The 21,526-nt window shown below is 33.3% G+C and overlaps 1 protein-coding gene across 1 annotated transcript in view; it reads left to right on the top strand.

The window, feature by feature from the left end:
* The window catches only part of LOC134683486 (uncharacterized), a 124,225-nt gene that overhangs the window by 51,099 nt on the left and 51,600 nt on the right, over positions 1 to 21,526 (top strand). Inside the window, exons 18-34 of the mRNA XM_063542796.1 lie at positions 2,579 to 2,835; positions 3,713 to 3,739; positions 6,337 to 6,534; positions 6,940 to 7,075; positions 7,623 to 7,648; positions 9,011 to 9,152; positions 10,340 to 10,575; positions 17,222 to 17,383; positions 17,766 to 17,955; positions 18,099 to 18,125; positions 18,524 to 18,550; positions 19,117 to 19,143; positions 19,625 to 19,651; positions 20,050 to 20,076; positions 20,475 to 20,501; positions 21,070 to 21,096; positions 21,495 to 21,521. Of these exons, the coding sequence (XP_063398866.1) occupies positions 2,579 to 2,835; positions 3,713 to 3,739; positions 6,337 to 6,534; positions 6,940 to 7,075; positions 7,623 to 7,648; positions 9,011 to 9,152; positions 10,340 to 10,575; positions 17,222 to 17,383; positions 17,766 to 17,955; positions 18,099 to 18,125; positions 18,524 to 18,550; positions 19,117 to 19,143; positions 19,625 to 19,651; positions 20,050 to 20,076; positions 20,475 to 20,501; positions 21,070 to 21,096; positions 21,495 to 21,521 (1,590 nt within the window). The remainder of the gene's footprint in view (positions 1 to 2,578; positions 2,836 to 3,712; positions 3,740 to 6,336; positions 6,535 to 6,939; positions 7,076 to 7,622; positions 7,649 to 9,010; positions 9,153 to 10,339; positions 10,576 to 17,221; positions 17,384 to 17,765; positions 17,956 to 18,098; positions 18,126 to 18,523; positions 18,551 to 19,116; positions 19,144 to 19,624; positions 19,652 to 20,049; positions 20,077 to 20,474; positions 20,502 to 21,069; positions 21,097 to 21,494; positions 21,522 to 21,526) is intronic.

The raw sequence follows: 21,526 nt of genomic DNA, 5'->3' as shown, positions 1-21,526 counted from the left end.
TATACACAATAATAATTACAACATAGTTCACAATACAAACAGTATACATTTTTAAATTATACATCTTTAGAAATAATTCTGTGTTTATTACAGTTTTAAGTTAGACGAGCATCTTTTCTACCTTTTGAATAAAAATTGACAGCTTAGACAGCACATTACTATTACAATATTTAAGCATGCCAAGTACTTTGTTTTCATTTGAATATTTTAAATAATATGGAGGTATGAACTTCCCCTTAGATCCCTAACTTCACAATTGGTATCCTTTAACTCTACTTTCCGCTATATAGATGATGTTCTTTCACTAAACAATTCAAAATTTGGTGACTATGTGGAACGAATCTATCCCATCGAACTAGAGATAAAGGATACTACAGATACAGTTAAGTCGGCTTCATATCTTGACTTACATCTAGAAATTGACAATGAGGGTAGGTTGAAAACAAAACTTTACGACAAAAGAGATGATTTCAGCTTTCCAATTGTGAACTTTCCATTTCTAAGTAGCAACATTCCAGCAGCACCTGCATACGGGGTATATATCTCCCAATTGATACGATATTCCCGTGCTTGCATTTCCTATCATGATTTTCTTGATAGAGGGTTGCTGCTTACATGGAAGCTATTAAAACCAAGAGTTCCAAATGGTGAAGTTGAAATCATCCCTTCGTAAATTTTACGGACGCCATCACGAGTTGGTTGACCGTTATGGAATAACCATTTCACAAATGATATCGGATATGTTCCTTACGTCGTAACTACAATCCCCTTCCCTTTCATGAATGTGACCTACCGAATTAGACTATTTACCGGATTTGTAATCACATAAGCAACACGACGGGTGCCACATGTGGAGCAGGATCTGCTTACCCTTCCGGAGCACCTGAGATCACCCCTAGTTTTTGGAGGGGTTCGTGTTGTTTATTCTTTAGTTTTCTATGTTGTGTCATGTGTACTATTGTTTTTCTGTTTGTCTTTTTCATTTTTAGCCATGGCGTTGTCAGTTTGTTTTAGATTTATGAGTTTGACTATCCCTTTGGTATCTTCCGTTCTTCCGTCCCTCTTTTACATATATACATGTAGTGGACCAGCTTTACAAAGAGGACAAATTCTCTCATTTCGTGGTACCTTTCTCCATCTTCCTGTTTCGATGGGATACCCTTAACTTACAAATATTTACTCTATGACCCCGCTTAATTTTAACAGATATGGTTCTTAGCAAAACTCTTCTTTAAAGTGTAAATACCCCCCCCCCCCCCGCCCCCCCCCCCCCGCCTTGATGAGTAATTTATATCAGAGAACCATTTTTGAATAAACTGGTCCTGGAGACGCTGCCTTACATTAATTTTAATATAGTTAAAATCAACTTGCTCCGGAAAATTATATAGTTCACAAAAGTCATTAAACACAGATTTTACACAGTTAAACCACTTGAAATTATAACCTTCATGCTCATGCATGTATCAAAGTAACTTGTACAGTTTACCCGATAGTTTTTTTTATCATTTTTTTGCCAGCTTATGCCAAAAAAATACCATTTTTAAGTTCCCCATACACCATACATTTTGGCGTAGATGATTGCACTCCCAAACTGCTCTCACAAAACTGTAGATGTAATATTTCAGTATTATTTTTATTTTCAAACCCCTATATTTCCGAGGAATAGGTCAAAATAGGAACCACCAATGCATCAAATAATTTAAACTGTAAATCAACCGGAAGTGAGATATTTTGTATCTTCTTGTAAAGAGCATAACGTACTGAGTCATATGTTTTGTTTAAAAGTCATATAAGGTTCACATGTCTACCAGACAAAAATGTGACGCTTTTCGTTATAACTAAAGAATGACTTTGACATTATAAAGATTCATCATCAAATTAATTCAGAAAATCAGACAAAACATTTCATCGGATACACGTTTTTTTTTCTCAGTCTAAGTTGTTTAATGTTGTCAAGACAGGATATGAATTATATGATTGTGTTCATCTTTTTTAACTATTTCTATGATATACACTTTAAGAAAATATCGTGCTTTAAAACAGAAATTTGGGAATTTTGAATTTACCTGATACGTTTACACCAAACAAAGAGACAACTATCTTTCACTGAAACACATGTCAGCATGATAACTGTAAACATGCATTTTGTACTTTTGCCAAAAAAAGCAAGTGATCAAGTTCTAAACACGACCATACAAATCATTGTACACATATAGTTCATACATAAATTCGCAAACTATTCGGCAAGATGTTAAACATATCATGTAACAAAAGAGGGGGGAAGATACCAGAGGGACATTCAAATTCATAGTTTAAAAAATGAGCTGCCATGGCTTAAACAGAAAATGACAAACAGAAAATAGATAGTACACAAGACACAACATAGAAAACTAACCAATAAGCAACACAAATTCAACCAAAAACTGTGGATGATCTCAGGTGGTCTGGAAGGGTAAGCAAATCCTGTTACACATGTAGCACCCTTCGTGTTTCTTATGTTTTTACAAACCCGGTAAATAGCCTATTCCGATAGTCACATTCGTGGAAATCAAACTGTATTAATTGTATATTCATACAGGTCACAGTGCCTACGGAACAGATGTACAAGGCTTTCAACCATTAATGTCAGGGGGTAACTGTACACTGACTCAGCCTCCATCTTGTACAACTGTCAAGGTCACAAATCTGGACTGGTATCTACATGGACATCATACATACTTTGTATCACTCAAGGTTACAAACACAGCAGGACAAACAGTGATCCAGTCATCTGGTCCCTATATACATGATGTACAGTTACCAGCCGATGGAGTTGTTTTAGATATTGATACTCAGGTACACGTATATTGGTATTGCTAAATCAATCCATTTATCTCTTCTATTTTATTGTTTTTGTAGTAAAATCAGGTATGGTCTCTCAAACATAAAACTTGTTTAACCCCGAATAATGTGATGTGCCTAACCAAACTATGGATTCATTTTTGTTGTTTCAGTGTTTAGAGAATTTGATGTTTATGGTATGCTAACAAGGTCCTTTTATGTCATGTTTTTACTTCATTGTACTACTTTATAAGTCAAAATTATTCAATCGCGTAGTGGAATGAACTATTTGTGGATTCTTATAAATTCTATATAACTTTTGGACTATTTTAAGTCTCTGTCTATTTCTGAAATTAATTCTTCCATACTTTTGATTTTTTAACCCTGTATGCTAACATTTCCCATGTGAAATATATTTTTTTTTATATACATTGAACGACAAATGTATGTGACGTATAAAATTTTATGACGTCAGACACGCGAATCAATGAATGTGTTTGTAGATGGATGATTTTGTGATCTGTTACATTGTTCCTTTTAAAATTGTTACACGATGATGACCGCTGTACCCATATTTTGACGATTTTATTTATTATGTCTGTTTAGTTCACGCATCATTGTAAATATAACGGAATTTGATGAGACTGTCATCAAAGTGAGAGGTTTAGCGCTATAAAACCAGGTTTAATTCACCATTTTCTACATTTGAAAATGCCTGTACCAAGTCAGGAATATGACAGTTCTTTTCCATTCGTTTTTGATGTGTTTTGTCATTTGATTTTGCCATGTGATTATGGACTTTCCGATTAGATTTTCCTCTGAGTTCAGTGATTTTATAATTTTATTTTTTTATAAGATGATTGTAATTAGTTTATTCATTACTATTTTTCAGGATTTTTCAACAGATATTCCCGTTGAGGTTTGTACACAGCTTTTAACAAGCTACACAAAACCCTTACAAATATAGATTTATTTCGTCTTCAAGCCATTGTTCAACTACTAAATTGTCTGTTCTTCTTACCAGCACACTTGATGCAATTAAAAACCTTATAATAAATTGTTCAAATAAGGCCTTCGAAAATAGTGGAATAAATTACTTTTGGAGTGTCAAGAACTCGTTGGAAGTACTTGATAAATTGCATGCTTATATTGGTGATTTTGAATCTGTTCAAAGTTTTGATTTTTCTACCCTGTATACCACATTGCCTCACATTCTCATTAAGAAAAAATTCACACACCTAATTAAATGGGCATTCAAAAAATCAGAATGTGAATATATATGTTCAAACTCTTTTAGGTCATTTTTTAGTAGCAATAAACAAAAAAACTATGTTAATTGGACATGCTTTGATACTATATATGCCCTTGAATTTTTACTAGATAACATTTTTGTTCGCTTTGGGGATTCCGTATATCGTCAGATTATCGGAATTCCAATGGGGACTAACTGTGCACCACTTATTGCGGACCTCTTTTTGTATTGTTATGAGTTACCATTTATGACAAAAATAAGCAAAGACCCATCAAAACAACATCTGATAAACAAATTTAATAATACTTTTAGATATTTGGATGATATTTTGGCTCTCAATAATGACGACTTCAGTATGTATATTAATGAAATTTATCCTGCTGAACTTACTTTAAATAAAGCTAATACTAACAATGACCACGTGCACTGCCCTTTCCTCAATCTTGATATCTATATCACTAACGGAAAGCTGAATACTAAAATTTATGATAAAAGGGATGATTTTTCATTTCCTATCGTTAATTATCCGTTTTTAGATGGTGACGTTCCCTTGTCACCATCTTACGGTGTTTATATATCTCAACTTTTACGATTCGCCCGTGTATGTAACAATGTTTTAGATTTTAACGAAAGAAATTTATGTATTACTGAAAAATTATTACACCAGGGTTTTCGATATCACAAACTAGTCAAAACATTTACTAAATTTTATCATCGGTATAAAGACATCATTCGTAAATATAGCTCAACATGCAGACTTCTTATTAGTTCAAATATTTCACATCCACTTTTTTATGGAAATATTCTTTATAAAGCACAAAGGTGTCAGTATTCACCTCAGAAACTTACAAAACCTTTGAATAGACTTATTAAGAAGGGATATAATTACGATACTGTTGTCAAGGCATTAAAGATTGCATATTTTGGCGTTAATATTGAGTCACTGATAAGGTCTTTGCGTCGGAACTAAACACATTTATTCTAAAAACAGTTGTTGGCATGACACGGGTTATGTTCTTCTCATATATGTTATGATGGTATGATACTAAACCCCTAACGGGAAGGATTGTGCCTGATGTTCATATGACGAAATCATAATCTTTCAGTCAGTTTAATTGAAGTCTGGAGCTGGCATGTCAGTTAACTGCTAGTAGTCTGTTGTTATTTATGTATTATTGTCATTTTGTTTATTTTCTTTGGTTACATCTTCTGACATCAGACTCGGACTTCTCTTGAACTGAATTTTAATGTGCGTATTGTTATGCGTTTACTTTTCTACATTGGTTAGAGGTATAGGGGGAGGGTTGAGATCTCACAAACATGTTTAACCCCGCCGCATTTTTGCGCCTGTCCCAAGTCAGGAGCCTCTGGCCTTTGTTAGTCTTGTATTATTTTAATTTTAGTTTCTTGTGTACAATTTGGAAATTAGTATGGCGTTCATTATCATTGAACTAGTATATATTTGTTTAGGGGCCAGCTGAAGGACGCCTCCGGGTTCGGGAATTTCTCGCTACATTGAAGACCTGTTGGTGACCTTCTGCTGTTGTTTTTTTATTTGGTCGGGTTGTTGTCTCTTTGACACATTCCCCATTTCCATTCTCAATTTTATTATTATTGTATTGTTATAGTATATAAAAGGAGTCTTTCGAATAAGATTTATTTTGCTATCGGAATTCAGGTTGATATTGGAATGCGTGGATGTTAGTTGTCACTTTTCTACAAAGTTTGGATTGGTGTGAGTATTGCAAGTCTAGTACTGCTAGCATCATAAGATCATTATTTTGTAATATTTTTACAATAAAATACAAATAGTATGTACAAAAGGTCTTCCGAATAATATTTAATTTGCTACCGAATTCTGATTAAAGTTTAAGTGCGTGTATGTTATGCACTTGCATGCACAAAGACAATATATCAATTTCAATAAATATTTCAGTACAATGTTTGTGTAAATATACATTAGACTGACATTTGAGTGTCAGTCAAAATGAATGTTATCTCAGCGTTTCACTTCTCCGATGAATATTATATTACCACAGGTTTGACAATCAATTTCATCTCTTCAATGTAAACTATTATGGCATTGCCCTTTGTTACATGGAGTTGTTTTTATACATTATATTTCTTATGCAAACATGCGACAAGCTTGGCAATTGATTGACACAGATTCGTGAGAAATTCAAAACAACATTTTCTAGGTCCTTTTTCGATAAATCAAAATGAGAACAAAGAAACTATAATGTTTTTCATTTTTTTGCTTTTAGGATATACAAGACTTGGACTTTCAGACATCTACCACTAGTATGGCTGCCCGCTGGTTAGGATTTGCACACCCACACTTAGATGTAACCTACAGTATAAGTATTGGAACTACAATTGGAGGAAGGGATGTTGTGTCTCTGAAGGATGTCGGTACCAGTCTAGCTCACCAGGAAACAGGACTATTTCTGACACCTTATCAGGTAATATTCCATTTAGTCAGTCTATTTTACTTTACCATGTTTACTATTACTGATTCTAGCACAAAGAAATACAATTGATTGAAGATACCAAGGGTATAAACAACAAAAAAAACAGAGAGACAACACCCTGACTACAGGAATTGGAAAGGAAAAAGACATTCCACGGACAAATTTCAAACGGACAAACACAAGTCCAAAATGCGCTACTCAGAAAACAAAATATTTACCGACACCACCCCTACAAAAAAATACAAAAATACTGGGGGTTAACTTGGATTTGTGTGAAGAAAACATTTCGTGTGACATCCATCATGTTGATTATCCTGTGATAAATGGTACAATCAAGGACAATATCATTGGATCCTTTGCATAGTTTTTTATATTGATACAATTTTAAATTTTTAGAAATACTATTTCACTGTAACAGCTTTGAATACAGTAGGGAATACATCAATATCTTCTGATGGTGTTACCGTAGTTACAGAAAATGATGTTTTGTCAGGAGTGTTGATTTATGATGGCGAACCTTGTTATATGATTGGTAAGTTAATTCTAACAAGACAAATTAAGTTAGAAACCTAAAGAAAAATATTTATGTTTGTGTATTTCAGATGAAGGGTATGAACTATCAACTACAAAAGCGTTGTTGTATTCCTCCTTGTCAGATTTACATTCAATTGCAATAAACTTTTTTGTTACGTTAACACATTATTTATGTTTGGTTTTATCCCCTAACTTTGTCAATTTAACCAAACAAATACTAGTTAAACAAGTCTAAGAATAAGCTGTATACAGAACCCACCATTTCATCAGGAAAATAACCGTCATGAATAAGGAACATTATTTTCCTTCATTTCGTTGGTTGATACACCTTAACATTTTTTTCAAGTTTACCGCTTTATCCTTATTAAGAATTAACTCTGAAGTTGGGTATTGTTGTTGATACTTTGTGATATTGTAAAGTGGTCACAGTTTTTAAAGGAGTTCCCAACCTTTTTCATTTCGATTCAAAGGCATGTCAACACCGATGTGTGATATATGAGATATTACTATCGAACTGAAATTCAGATTGATGCTATCTTTTTCAGATAAATCATTAGAACATCATATGGAGGTTAGTATCACGTTATCTTTCTTTTTTTTTTCTTTCTGCAGAAGTCAATGTTCTATAATCTTCACAATATTATAGAATGATTCTTCTTCAAAACTATGTTGATTTTCCCGTTTGAATGGAATTACACTAGTAATGGGTGGGGCACTTTATAGCGTGCTGTTCGGTGTAAGCCAAGGCTCCGTGTTGAAGGCCGTATCTTGACCTATAACAGTTTAATTTTATAAATTGTTACGTGGATGGAGAGTGGTCTCATTGGCACGCATACCACATCTTCCTATATCTATATATCCAAATATGTTAAAACACTATTCTCTTAGCTGTTTGCAAATTCTTGAATATTTCAATATGTTGAGCGCACAGACAGTAATATATTGGTCCCTCATGGTTCGATTACTCCACTTTACAGAATGGTTTTATATATGATTTGCTGCTTGGCCTGGACAACTTGTTAAGTGTGATTACTGCTGTTCTACGTGATAAATTATCAACAACGAGTGAATTCAAAAAGCGGTATGAAACAACTATCACAATATAGAAGTTCTAACAACGAGTGAATTCGACAAGCGGTATAAAACAACTATCACTATGCAGGAGTTTCAACAACGAGTGAATTGAACAAGCGGCATAAAACAACTATCACTATATAGGAGTTCCAAAAATGAGTGAATTGAACAAGCGGTATAAAACAACTATCACCATATATGAGTTCCAACTACGAAAATTCGACAAGCGGTATAAAACAACTATCACTATGTAGGAGACCCAACAAAGTTCTAACAACGAGTGAGTTCGACAACGGTATAAAACAACTATCACTATGTAGGAGTTCCAACATAGTTCCAAATACGAATGAATTCGACAAACGGTATAAAACAACTATCACTATATAGGAGTTCCAACTACGAGTGAATTCGACAAGCGGTATAAAACAACTATCACTATATAGGAGTTCCAACAAAGTTCCAACAACAAGTGAATTCCACAAGTGGTATAAAACAACTATCACTATATAGGAGTTCCAATAACGAGTGAATTCAACAAGCGGTATAAAACAACTACTAGTATCACTATATAGTAGTTCCAACAACTTCTGAATTCGACAAACGGTATTAAACAACTATCACTATGTAGGAGTTTGGTAAAATGTAAGCTTTCTGTATTAGGTACCCTCTCCTTGATAAATTTCAAAAGAAACATAACAAACTAAGTCAAATTATCAAAACAACTCCATGTATAAAAGGTGTTTAACCTTCCAATCGTTAGGACTACAAATTGTACTGCTCAATATGCATCCAAATGTATGTGCATTAATTTATTGATAACAACCAAATGATGCAAAAATGTCTGATTTATTTCCTTTAGGACCACAGATTGTCCTGTTCAGATGATGTTGACATTCAAATGTCCACTAATTCATTGAAAGCATACTGGACAGTTCCATCTAATGTAAAGAAATACACCCCTGATGCATATATTGCTATTGAGAAGAGATCAGGTGTTGGAAGTAAGCTTTAGTTTCTTACGGTAGACAGGTCTTCCTCCTTTTTGGATTTTGAAATACCAGAAAACAAAAAATCGGTCTTTAATCAAATGTGCAAATTTTGAGAGTTATAGGTAAAAGAGGGACGAAAGATACCAGAGGGACAGTCAAACTAATTAATCGAAAATAAACTGACAACGCCATGGCTAAAAATGAAAAGGAAAAACAGACAAACAATAGTACATATGACACAACATAGAAAACTAAAGAATAAACAACACGAACCCCACCAAAAGCTAGGGGTGATCTCAGGTGCTCCGGAAGGGTAAGCAGATCCTGCTCCACATGTGGCACCCGTTGTGTTGCTTATGATATATCAAATCCGGTAAATGGTCTAATCCGGTAGGTCACATTCATGAAAGGGAAAGTCATGTGCAAGAATTATCATATCAATATAGAAAATGACATGTTCTATCATATTTATGGTTGTATTTTTCAAAAAACAGAATCATTTGTTTGATTTAACTTTGCCACGTAAGGGGAGGCAAGTCAAATGTAAAGGCAGAGATTTCCGATATAGTTACCTTTAAAATAGAATGTGTGAGGAATTTACCTATTTCATAACGTAGCAAGAAAAAAGAGTTACATGATCCCATTTTTTTCCCTTATCTGACAATGTCTGAAAGCATAACAATAAAGCTATTTCTCATATTTTATCTCAAAATTCTATGATGTAGTTTTCGTTTTTTGGAAAAAAAATTGCAGTTTTCATGCATACTCTACACAAAATCTGTCAATTTTGCACAATCTGTAGGGTGTAAATAAGCCCCGTGACCCATTCTTTTTATTATTTAATGCAAGCATGATATAAACTACATTTTAGCTAAACATTAAATTCTATGGATTATAATTTAGACACCCCATCTACCTTCAGGGAATAAGTTCTTGACGGATGACTGTATTTGTTATATGTGTTGAAATGTAAAACATCAGAACAGAGTGATAAGTTATAATTTTAATGCTGTGAGCAGCCAAGTAAGATTTCATGATTAAAGAATTATGTTACTGTTGCTGTTTTGCTTGTTAGGGATACTTAAATCTTATAATCCAGAGCAAAGTCTTATAGAATGGCATGAAATAGTTACACACATTTATTTTAAGTTCTACCTAATAAATACCTTTTTTTTAAATTCAAATTAAATTTCTTTCAGACCAATGGAGTATTTTCCGTGATTTCCTTCATGTGTCAACAGCCTTTGACATTAGTATAGATGATCTGACCTTGAACCCAGGTATCAAGTATCGGATTGTATTGAAACTTTGTACCAAAAACATCTGTTTTTTACCCATCAGTACCGATGGTGTCATGGCGATGGCTAATGTCCCAGTTACAGGGGACATAACTGTGATGCATCAAAACACCACAGTCACTGGTGGGGCGGAGAAAGTAAGTATATAGTATTCACTGTTTGTGCTGTCCTGTGCTGTCGGCCGTTGTCAATGGAAGATGGGTTTTTTTATTCTGCGGTTAACATTTGGTATTGACTTTTATTTTATTTAGTTTTGCGTTTTTCTGTGATAAGTATTCTTGCGTTTGTTTGTATTTCTGTCACGTAGTATTGTCATATAAGCGGGAGGTTTGGCTAGCCATAAAACAAGGTTTAACACACCCATTTTTGTTTCAAATGTTCTGTAACAAGCTTAAGTATGGAATATGGCAGTTTTTATCAAATAGTTCGTTTCTATGTATGTTGACGTTTGTTTGTGTTGCACTTCGGGGTTTCTGTTGTCAAGTCATTAAGGACTGCATATTTTGGTATGAATATTAATTTACTAATAGTGTCTTTGCATCGGAAATAAACACATTTATTCTAAAACCAGTTATTGGCATGGTACGAGTTATCATGTTCTACTCATTCATTTTTTGACGGTATGATACTAAACCCCTAACCAGAGGTATTGTACTTGATTTTTATATGATGAAGATATAATCTTTTAATCAGCTTCATTGAGATCTGGAGCTGGCGTGTCAGTAACTGCTAGTAGTCCTTTATTTATTCATGTATCATTGTCGTTTTGCTTAGTTTCTTTTGTTACCTATTCTGACATCGGACTCGGATTTCTTTAAAACTGAGTTTTACTGTGTGTATTGCTATGTGTTTCAGAAGCAAGTGCCTTTGTTAGTCTTGTATGTTTTTAATTTTAGTTTAGTTTTATTTTTTGGGGCTTAGTGTGACGTTCATTTAACTGAACAATTACATTATTTAGGGGTCAGCTGAGGACCACCTCTGGTTGCGGGATTGTCTCGCTGCGTTGAAGACCCATTGGTGGCATTGGCTGTTGTCTGCTGTTTGGTCGGGTTGTTGTCTCATTGACATATTCCCAATTTCTATTCTCATTTTTATTATGTTGTTTCTCTTATAGTTGATTTGTTTCCCTCGGTTACCCGGATTTGTTTTCCTTCAATCGGTTTCTGACTTTTGAATAGCGGAATACTACAGTTGACTTTATTAATGACTTGAATAGCATGTTGAACAGTGATACTATTTAAGACAGACAGCTAGATACCATAACCATACAACGTATACACAAGACAGAGTCTGAGCTTGATTTGCTATATGATATAAAAACTAAACTGACGAAAAAAGGTCATTTATTCAAAATCATAAAATGCAAAAAATACATTTTGCAAATAAAACATTTGACATAAAAGTTCATATTTAATATGAAATAATAATACATAATTACTACGAAATTACATCAACTAATATCATGTCAATTGAATAAATGACTAAGAATAGCAAAGGTGGGGAGAAAAACCTGCCCCATAAATAAACATATATACATATCTACTTCAAGTGATAATATAAAGGGCGGTATGTGGGTGGGAATTTTGAACAAATTGTTTGATAAGAATCACAAGTTAACACATCAAATGCTGATGATAAAAGGAAGTGACCACAATGCACTTACACGTGAACTCGTGCTGACCCGCAATGCCATTGACCAATAAGAAAGATGATATCCGGTCATGCATTGGTCATAAAAGAAATTTTTATGCACGTGAAAACAAGTTATCTAATCTCAACAATTTATCGTTTAATTAAGTAGGACACTCTGACCCTTTGACCAGACTAGAGATATTATACATTTACAGTAATAATAGCTCACTGTTTTATTTAAGTCGGTTAGTAATAACCAATTAAACAGAATTATCTTCTCTGCTGTCTTAAATTATTTTATTCCGCTTAATTTTCAATTAGCAAATAAAACTGGTTTTAAGACAGACAGCTAGATACCATAAACATACTATGTATACACGAGACAGAGTCTGAGCTTGATTTGCTATATGATATAAAAACTAAACTGACGAAAAAAGGTCATTTATTCAAAATCATAAAATGCAAAAAATACATTTTGCAAATAAAACATTTGACATAAAAGTTCATATTTAATATGAAATAATAATACATAATTACTACGAAATTACATCAACTAATATCATGTCAATTGAATAAATGACTAAGAATAGCAAAGGTGGGGAGAAAAACCTGCCACAAATCCACTCTTTGGCTGAAAGAGTGGATGTGAAATCCACTCTAAGGCTAAAAGAGTGGACCCCCCACCCGAGGACTCTGGCGACGTGAATACAATTATATATGACTTGAAAAAAAAAATACATTCACATACATGTACACCAAACACATATCACGTAATTATGTAAAACGTTTCCACATTTAGCAGAAATATTAAAAGTTCCTATTTTCATATACCAAGATATTACTTTAAAATTATCTCTTACTGGTAAAAATGATTAAAGGTGTAAATCTTATTCCGACCAGGATCACAGCAATTAAATTACAATAGAATCGCAGTCACAATGTAAGTATGATTCAGAATTCATATTTCTTCTTACATCCAGATATTTAAATATAGAATCCTTTTTATATTTAAGTACAGACAATTAGTACTTTGATTAACCGAAACTATATTTTTAATTTTAAAAATTCAAACAAAACTAAAGTGTATTTTTACAAAGCCCTGGATCCTTCCTAAATACGAAGTTTTATATCTGACTATTTCTGTAAGGGATCATGAGCAAAGGATTCCCAAACTACACTTGACATTTTTCAATCGAAAATGTATAAATATAAAAAAGAAGATGTGGTATGAGACAGTTCACCACAAGAGACCAAAATGACACGGAAATTAACGACTATAGGTCATCGCACGGCCTTTAACAATGAGCAAAGCCTGTATTGCATAGTCAGCTGTTAAAGACCCCAAAATGACCATGTAAAACAATTCAAACAAGAAAAACTAATGGCCGTATTTACATAAAAAGATTCAAAAAATAAATGAACAAAAAACTTCAATGTAACACATAAGCAAACGACAACCACTGAACTACAGGCTCCTAACTTGGGAAAGGCACATACATACATAATATGGCGGGGTGAATTCCATAGGGGTAACATTTTCAAATTGAAATTATAGTAAATAAGTATTTACTGTAAACCTTTTTTAACTCTCAGTTATTTTTGTTGTGATCCGAATTGATATGAGACTATAGAAATAATTTTCGTAACTCATGATACGGTAAATAGAAAAGTTTTAGTCACAATTTTTAATATACAGCTTTTTAGAAATTTAGTGACTGGTGAACATCACCATTCAATATTAATAGTAATAATTTATATCGATAACACCACTATAAAAAAGGAGGAATACACCAAACTTACTTTAACCCAACATAAAATAAATTCATTCCTTCCTGGCATGCGACAGAACTTATTTTGACAAACTGTTATTCCAATGCAATACATTTAAAAGGTTTATATTGTATAGTAGTAAATAAAGTTGTAAAATGAATAATATAATATTCCTGCTTTAAGTGATGTTTCATTTAATGTTTTGTACCTTAATTGCGATAAAAGTTAAAAGATGTAAGTTTTAACCGAGTAAATATTTATAACTTTTGACACATACTATAAACATTTAACCAAAAGAAAAGAAAACAATTTAATTAATAACCAGTTTAGTTAAATATACAATTTTTGGTTTGTGATGGATTTATCTCTAAAGATCATAGCATTTAGACAACATTGGAATAAACCATTAAGTCGTTTTATATTATATAATTTGAATAATTAGTATGAATAAGCACGGCAATATTCAAAACCAAAACATGAATTACGAATTATTCATGTATACATACAGGAAGTTAAACCGAGCCTACCGAATGATCCCATTGACATTCGAACAATGTGTTAAGAAAGCATGAGGAGGGCGGCAATAAAGACATACATTGTATGAAATAAAGATCACAAACGTTTTAGCAGTCTATACTGACCCAAAACAAGATACATTGAAATTATGTGAAATGAATGCCATTCTTAGCGCTCTTCGCCCATAGTCAAGGCATGAAATAAACAAACAAAAAAAGAATATAAAATAATGAATAAAAATTAAATTCTCATTAAAAACAAACTGGGGTTACCCAAGGACCACAAACATAACGCATCTTAAGGAATACAATGCGATAATTAAATTATCAAAGTTTCTCTTCTATAATAATCAACAATTAAACAGAAAAGATGTTTTTATCATGTATTAAATGAAGAGTATGAACTTTAAAATATCAACAGTTTATATCTATATATGTCTTGTCCAATGTTATTTTTATTAACAAATCTAGTATATAGAAAAAAGCAAACGACCTTACAGTGCATAAGTATCGGCATAAAAATTATCAATTACGTTCGTCGCAACCCAAACTATATCATTTACATGAATTATACTAGTAAAGATAAATAAAATAATACAATAAAAACATGTATTACAAACTGACAAACATGTAAATCTGACTACATGTATCAAAATACTGGTAATTTTGTATGAAGTTAAAGAATTGATTACAAAATTAATTTATTCCAAACCAATCACCATGACGAAAAAATAATTAAATGTAGTTTAGCATGAGTTTCATGGCGAAGCTTAAAACAATACAGAGATCATAGACCAAGCTACTACGACCTCTGCAAAAATATAACATGCGTTTCATGACGAAGCATAAAACAAAACCCACTACATATTAACTTTACAAAAGCAAATACACAGAGGTCATAGACCAAGCTACTACGACCTCTGAAATAGTTGCATGAGTTTCATGACGAAGCATAAAACAATACAGAGATCATAGACCAAGCTACTACGACCTCTGTAAAACCGAAGCAGCATGAGTTTCATGACGAAGCATAAAACAATACCCACTACATACTACAATATTTGCAAACGTAAATACACAGAGGTCATAGACCAAGCTACCACAACCTCTGAGAAAAATAATACACAGAGGACATAAGTACAAGCAACCACGCCCTTTGCGAAAATTTAAATATCGTTCACATTACCCAAAACAGGCAAAGACAGGTAAATTGGTTCGTAATAAATAAGCATTGGGTTGCGATAAACATAAGGTAAGAGACATATCCTTTTTATACCGATCGCATAAAGCAAACAAGGTACACTTGCATAAATTAAAATACTAACAATTATAGCGATTAGGCTAACTTGCAAAATTATGATAAGCTCAAACCAAACTGCTGTGACGAGATTTACGAAAGTAGCATGCGTTTCGTGACATAGCATAAAACAATGAACTCTGCATAAAACGTAATGAAAAAGCACATACACAGAGGTCATAAGTACAAGCATTCAAGCTCGCTGCACCAATTGAAATAACTCAAACCTTACCCAAACAAGTAAGTCAAATTGGTTTGTAACACAACAGCTTAGCATTAATACTTAAACTGTCTTGCTCCATCATATAAGAGTACTTAAAATGTATGAAACCGTTAATAACATCATATGAATTATAAGTGTATAAATTTGCATTCTATCATGTATGGTATTATTATCGTTATGCAATAATCCAATTTTTAATTGTAGTAAAATTTAAACTAATCATGTATCTTACAAATAAATAAGGCGGATATACGTTCTGCAAACATTATGATGCTGTACAGGATGCAGTAACTTGTAAAATTACAATTAGGTTAATCATCAGATAAATGATAAATAATTACATTTTGATCGTAAACGCATAGTGTCGCCACCCACATGAAACTCAAATTGACCCAATATCTCTTTGACAAAGAAATGAATTTGACCAACTGCTCATGTTTGGCAAAAATCTAAATAGTGAGTTTTATCCGAATGAAAGGATGGTTAAAAAAAAAATTAACTGTACGTTTGTACAAAATGTAAGCATAGAATAGCTTAAAAATAAAAGTACAGTTCGATTTTACCTGAAATAGCTAAAATGAAATCACTCCAGTCCAAAATTATCCATAGAATAAAAAGCAAAATCACATATAATTTTGAACAAATTGTTTGATAAGAATCACAAGTTAACACATCCAATGCTGATGATAAAAGGAAGTGACCACAATGCACTTACACGTAAACTCGTGCTGACCCGCAATGCCATTGACCAATAAGAAAGATGATATCCGGTCATGCATTGGTCATAAAAGAAATTTCTATGCACGTGAAAACAAGTTATCTAATCTCAACAATTTATCGTTTAATTAAGTAGGACACTCTGACCCTTTGACCAGACTAGAGACATTATACATTTACAGTAATAATAACTCACTCTTTTATTTAAGTCGGTTAGTAATAACCAATTAAACAGAATTATCTTCTCTGCTGTCTTAAATTATTTTATTCCGCTTAATTTTCAGTTAGCAAATAAAACTGGTTATATTTAAAAGTAGGATTTGCCAAATGTGTCAAAAGAGTCAAGCGTTCAATTACGTTATTAACGCAGATGAGAGTTACTCATTGATAAACAAAAGTACTCAAAATGAGTCTTCAACAATCTGTGGATACTTCAAAAGATATATATTATCACGATTCTTCTCTGTTGTAGATAGACATGAGCTTGTTAAGTGTTCATTTTGTAATTAATAAACAGGAATTTAGTTTTGTGAAAAGTGAGACATTCAAACTTTACACATTGCACAAAGTAGCAAGTCAACAAAAGCGTTTTGTATTCTAACTGCATTTTTTTACAATAATATTTCCAGCTAATGGTGTCTTTTGCGCAGTTCTATGACCCAGATATTGAGGATTTGGTAGAAAAATATGCTGCAGTTGATAAGTATGAGTTTGTTATCACAGATAACTCTGTAAAGGGAAAGACGTACATGGTGTGGACCAGATTAAATTATACAGCGATTGGACATCAGGTACATTTTGTATTGAATTTTAGTTTTTAGTGAATTATGTCAGATTTATACATAGGTATTGTATTTTCAATTGAATAATTGGTTGCCCTCTGTTGATAAAAAAGAATTGGGTAAATGTCAAAAAACGATTCTCAATACATGTAAAAATAGACACCTACAGGTAACTGTAAGTAATTAATGGACATAAAAATAAACTTCTAATGCTAATGTACAGCCGATGTTACCTTTCAATCCCTAGGAGAGACAACCACACATACAGTTTTCTAATAAAAGTGATATATTCATCTGTCCACTGGAAAAACATGGTTAACTAAAAGATTTTGAAATATTTAAACGAACATCTTTTCTTAAAGGAATCCTATTTGCTTTTTCATAATTTCAGATTTTATTTGAGTATGTTTTGAATGGTACGATGGATTTCTCCCGATGTAAAAGATTTTCTATAAGAGGCTACAACAAAGCCAAACAGTACTCGACAGTTTCAACGGAAATTAAAGATTGTCAAGCATTTAATCCAATTCAAATATATCCTAATATTGTTATAGATGCTGTAGGGGCTCCTGATTCTAATGGTAAGTAAAGATTGTGAGGCATTTAATCCAATTCTAATACATCCTAATATTGTTATAGATGCCGTAGGGGCTCCTGATTCTAATGGTAAGCAAAGATTGTCAGGCATTAAACCCAATTTTAATACATCCTAACATTGTTATAGATGCTGTAGTGGCACCTGATTCTAATGGTAAGTAAAGATTGTCAGGCATTTAATCCAATTTTAAAACATCCTAACATTGTTATAGATGCTGTAGGGGTATCTGATTCTAATGGTAAGTAAAGATTGTCAGGCATTTAACCCAACTTTAATACATCCTAATATTGTTATAGATGCTGTAGGGGCACCTGATTCTAATGATAAGTAAAGATTGTGAGGCATTCAATCCAATTCGAATACATCCTAACATTGTTATAGATGCCGTCGGGCCACCTGATTCTTATGGTAAGTAAAGATTGTCAGGCATTTAATCCAATTCTGATACATCCTAACATTGATATAGATGCTGTAGGGGCTCCAGATTATAATGGTAGGTAAAGATTGTCAGGCATTACATCCAATTCTAATACATCCTAACATTGTTATAGATGCTGTAGGGGCTCCTGATTCTAATGGTAAGTAAAGATTGTCAGGCATTTAACCCAATTTTAATACATCCTAACATTGTTATAGATGCTGTAGGGGCACTTGATTCTAATGATAAGTAAAGATGTGAGGCATTAAATCCAATTCTAATAATTCTAACATTGTTATAGATGCTGTAGGGGGACCTGATTCTAATGATAAGTAAAGATTGTCAGGCATTTAATCCAATTTTAAAACATCCTAACATTGTTATAGATGCTGTAGGGGTATCTGATTCTAATGGTAAGTAAAGATTGTCAGGCATTTAACCCAACTTTAATACATCCTAATATTGTTATAGATGCTGTAGGGGCACCTGATTCTAATGATAAGTAAAGATTGTGAGGCATTCAATCCAATTCGAATACATCCTAACATTGTTATAGATGCCGTCGGGCCACCTGATTCTTATGGTAAGTAAAGATTGTCAGGCATTTAATCCAATTCTGATACATCCTAACATTGATATAGATGCTGTAGGGGCTCCAGATTATAATGGTAGGTAAAGATTGTCAGGCATTACATCCAATTCTAATACATCCTAACATTGTTATAGATGCTGTAGGGGCTCCTGATTCTAATGGTAAGTAAAGATTGTCAGGCATTTAACCCAATTTTAATACATCCTAACATTGTTATAGATGCTGTAGGGGCACTTGATTCTAATGATAAGTAAAGATGTGAGGCATTAAATCCAATTCTAATAATTCTAACATTGTTATAGATGCTGTAGGGGGACCTGATTCTAATGATAAGTAAAGATTGTCAGGCATTTAACCCAATTTTAATACATCCGAACATTGTTATAGATGCTGTAGGGGCTCCTGATTCTAATGGTAAGTAAAGATTGTCAGGCATTTAACCCAATTCTAATACATCCTTACATTGTTATAGATGCTGTAGGGGCACCTGATTCTAATGGCAAGTAAAGATTGTGAGGCTTTACATCCAATTCAAATACATCCTAACATTGTTATAGATGCTGTAGGGGCACCTGTTTCTAACGGTAAGTAAAGATTGTGAGGCATTTATTCCAATTCAAATACATCCTAACATTGTTATAGATGCTGTAGGGGCTCCTTGTGCTAATGGTAAGTAAAGATTGTCAGGCATTTAACCCAACTCTAATACATCCTAACATTGTTATAGATGCTGTAGGGGCACCTGATTCTAATGGCAAGTAAAGATTGTGAGGCTTTACATCCAATTCAAATACATCCTAACATTGTTATAGATGCTGTAGGGGCACCTGTTTCTAACGGTAGCTAAAGATTGTGAGGCATTTATTCCAATTCAAATACATCCTAACATTGTTATAGATGCTGTAGGGGCTCCTTGTGCTAATGATAAGTAAAGATTGTCAGGCATTTAACCCAATTCTAATACATCCTAACATTGTTATAGATGCTGTAGGGGCTCCTGATTCTAACGGTAAGTAAAGATTGTCAGGCATTTAATCCAATTCTAATACATCCTAACATTGTTATAGATGCTGTAGGGGCTCCTTGTGCTAATGGTAAGTAAAGATTGTCAGGCATTTAACCCAATTCTAATACATCCTAACATTGTTATAGATGCTGTAGGGACTCCTTGTCTTAATGGCAAGTAAAGATTGTATGGCATTTAACCCAATTCTAATACATCCTAACATTGTTATAGATGCTGTAGGGGCACCTGTTTCTAATGGTAAGTAAAGATTGTGAGGCATTTATTCCAATTCAAATACATCCTAACATTGTTATAGATGCTGTAGGGGCACCTGTTTCTAATGGTAAGTAAAGATTGTCAGGCATTTAACCCAATTTTAATACATCCTAACATTGTTATAGATGCTGTAGGGGCTCCTGATTCTAACGGTAAGTAAAGATTGTCAGGCATTTAATCTAATTCTAATACATCCTAACATTGTTATAGATGCTGTAGGGGCTCCTGATTCTTACGGTAAGTAAAGATTGTCAGGCATTTAATCCAATTCTAATACATCCTAACATTGTTATAGAAGCTGTAGGGGCACCTGTTTCTAACGGTAAGTAAAGATTGTGAGGCATTTATTCCAATTCAAATACATCCTAACATTGTTATAGATGCTGTAGGGGCTCCTTGTGCTAATGGTAAGTAAAGATTGTCAGGCATTTAACCCAATTCTAATACATCCTAACATTGTTATAGATGCTGTAGGGGCACCTGATTCTAATGGCAAGTAAAGATTGAGAGGCTTTACATCCAATTCAAATACATCCTAACATTGTTATAGATGCTGTAGGGGCACCTGTTTCTAACGGTAAGTAAAGATTGTGAGGCATTTATTCCAATTCAAATACATCCTAACATTGTTATAGATGCTGTAGGGGCTCCTTGTGCTAATGGTAAGTAAAGATTGTCAGGCATTTAACCCAATTCTAATACATCCTAACATTGTTATAGATGCTGTAGGGGCTCCTGATTCTAACGGTAAGTAAAGATTGTCAGGCATTTAATCCAATTCTAATACATCCTAACATTGTTATAGATGCTGTAGGGGCTCCTTGTGCTAATGGTAAGTAAAGATTGTCAGGCATTTAACCCAATTCTAATACATCCTAACATTGTTATAGATGCTGTAGGGGCTCCTTGTCTTAATGGCAAGTAAAGATTGTATGGCATTTAACCCAATTCTAATACATCCTAACATTGTTATAGATGCTGTAGGGGCACCTGTTTCTAATGATAAGTAAAGATTGTGAGGCATTTATTCCAATTCAAATACATCTTTACATTGTTATAGATGCTGTAGGGGCACCTGTTTCTAATGGTAAGTAAAGATTGTCAGGCATTTAACCCAATTTTAATACATCCTAACATTGTTATAGATGCTGTAGGGGCTCCTGATTCTAACGGTAAGTAAAGATTGTCAGGCATTTAATCTAATTCTAATACATCCTAACATTGTTATAGATGCTGTAGGGGCTCCTGATTCTAACGGTAAG

This window comes from Mytilus trossulus, chromosome 9 (genome assembly GCF_036588685.1).
Source record: "Mytilus trossulus isolate FHL-02 chromosome 9, PNRI_Mtr1.1.1.hap1, whole genome shotgun sequence".
Taxonomy (NCBI): domain Eukaryota; kingdom Metazoa; phylum Mollusca; class Bivalvia; order Mytilida; family Mytilidae; genus Mytilus; species Mytilus trossulus.
This window is presented reverse-complemented; position numbering and strand designations above follow the sequence as displayed.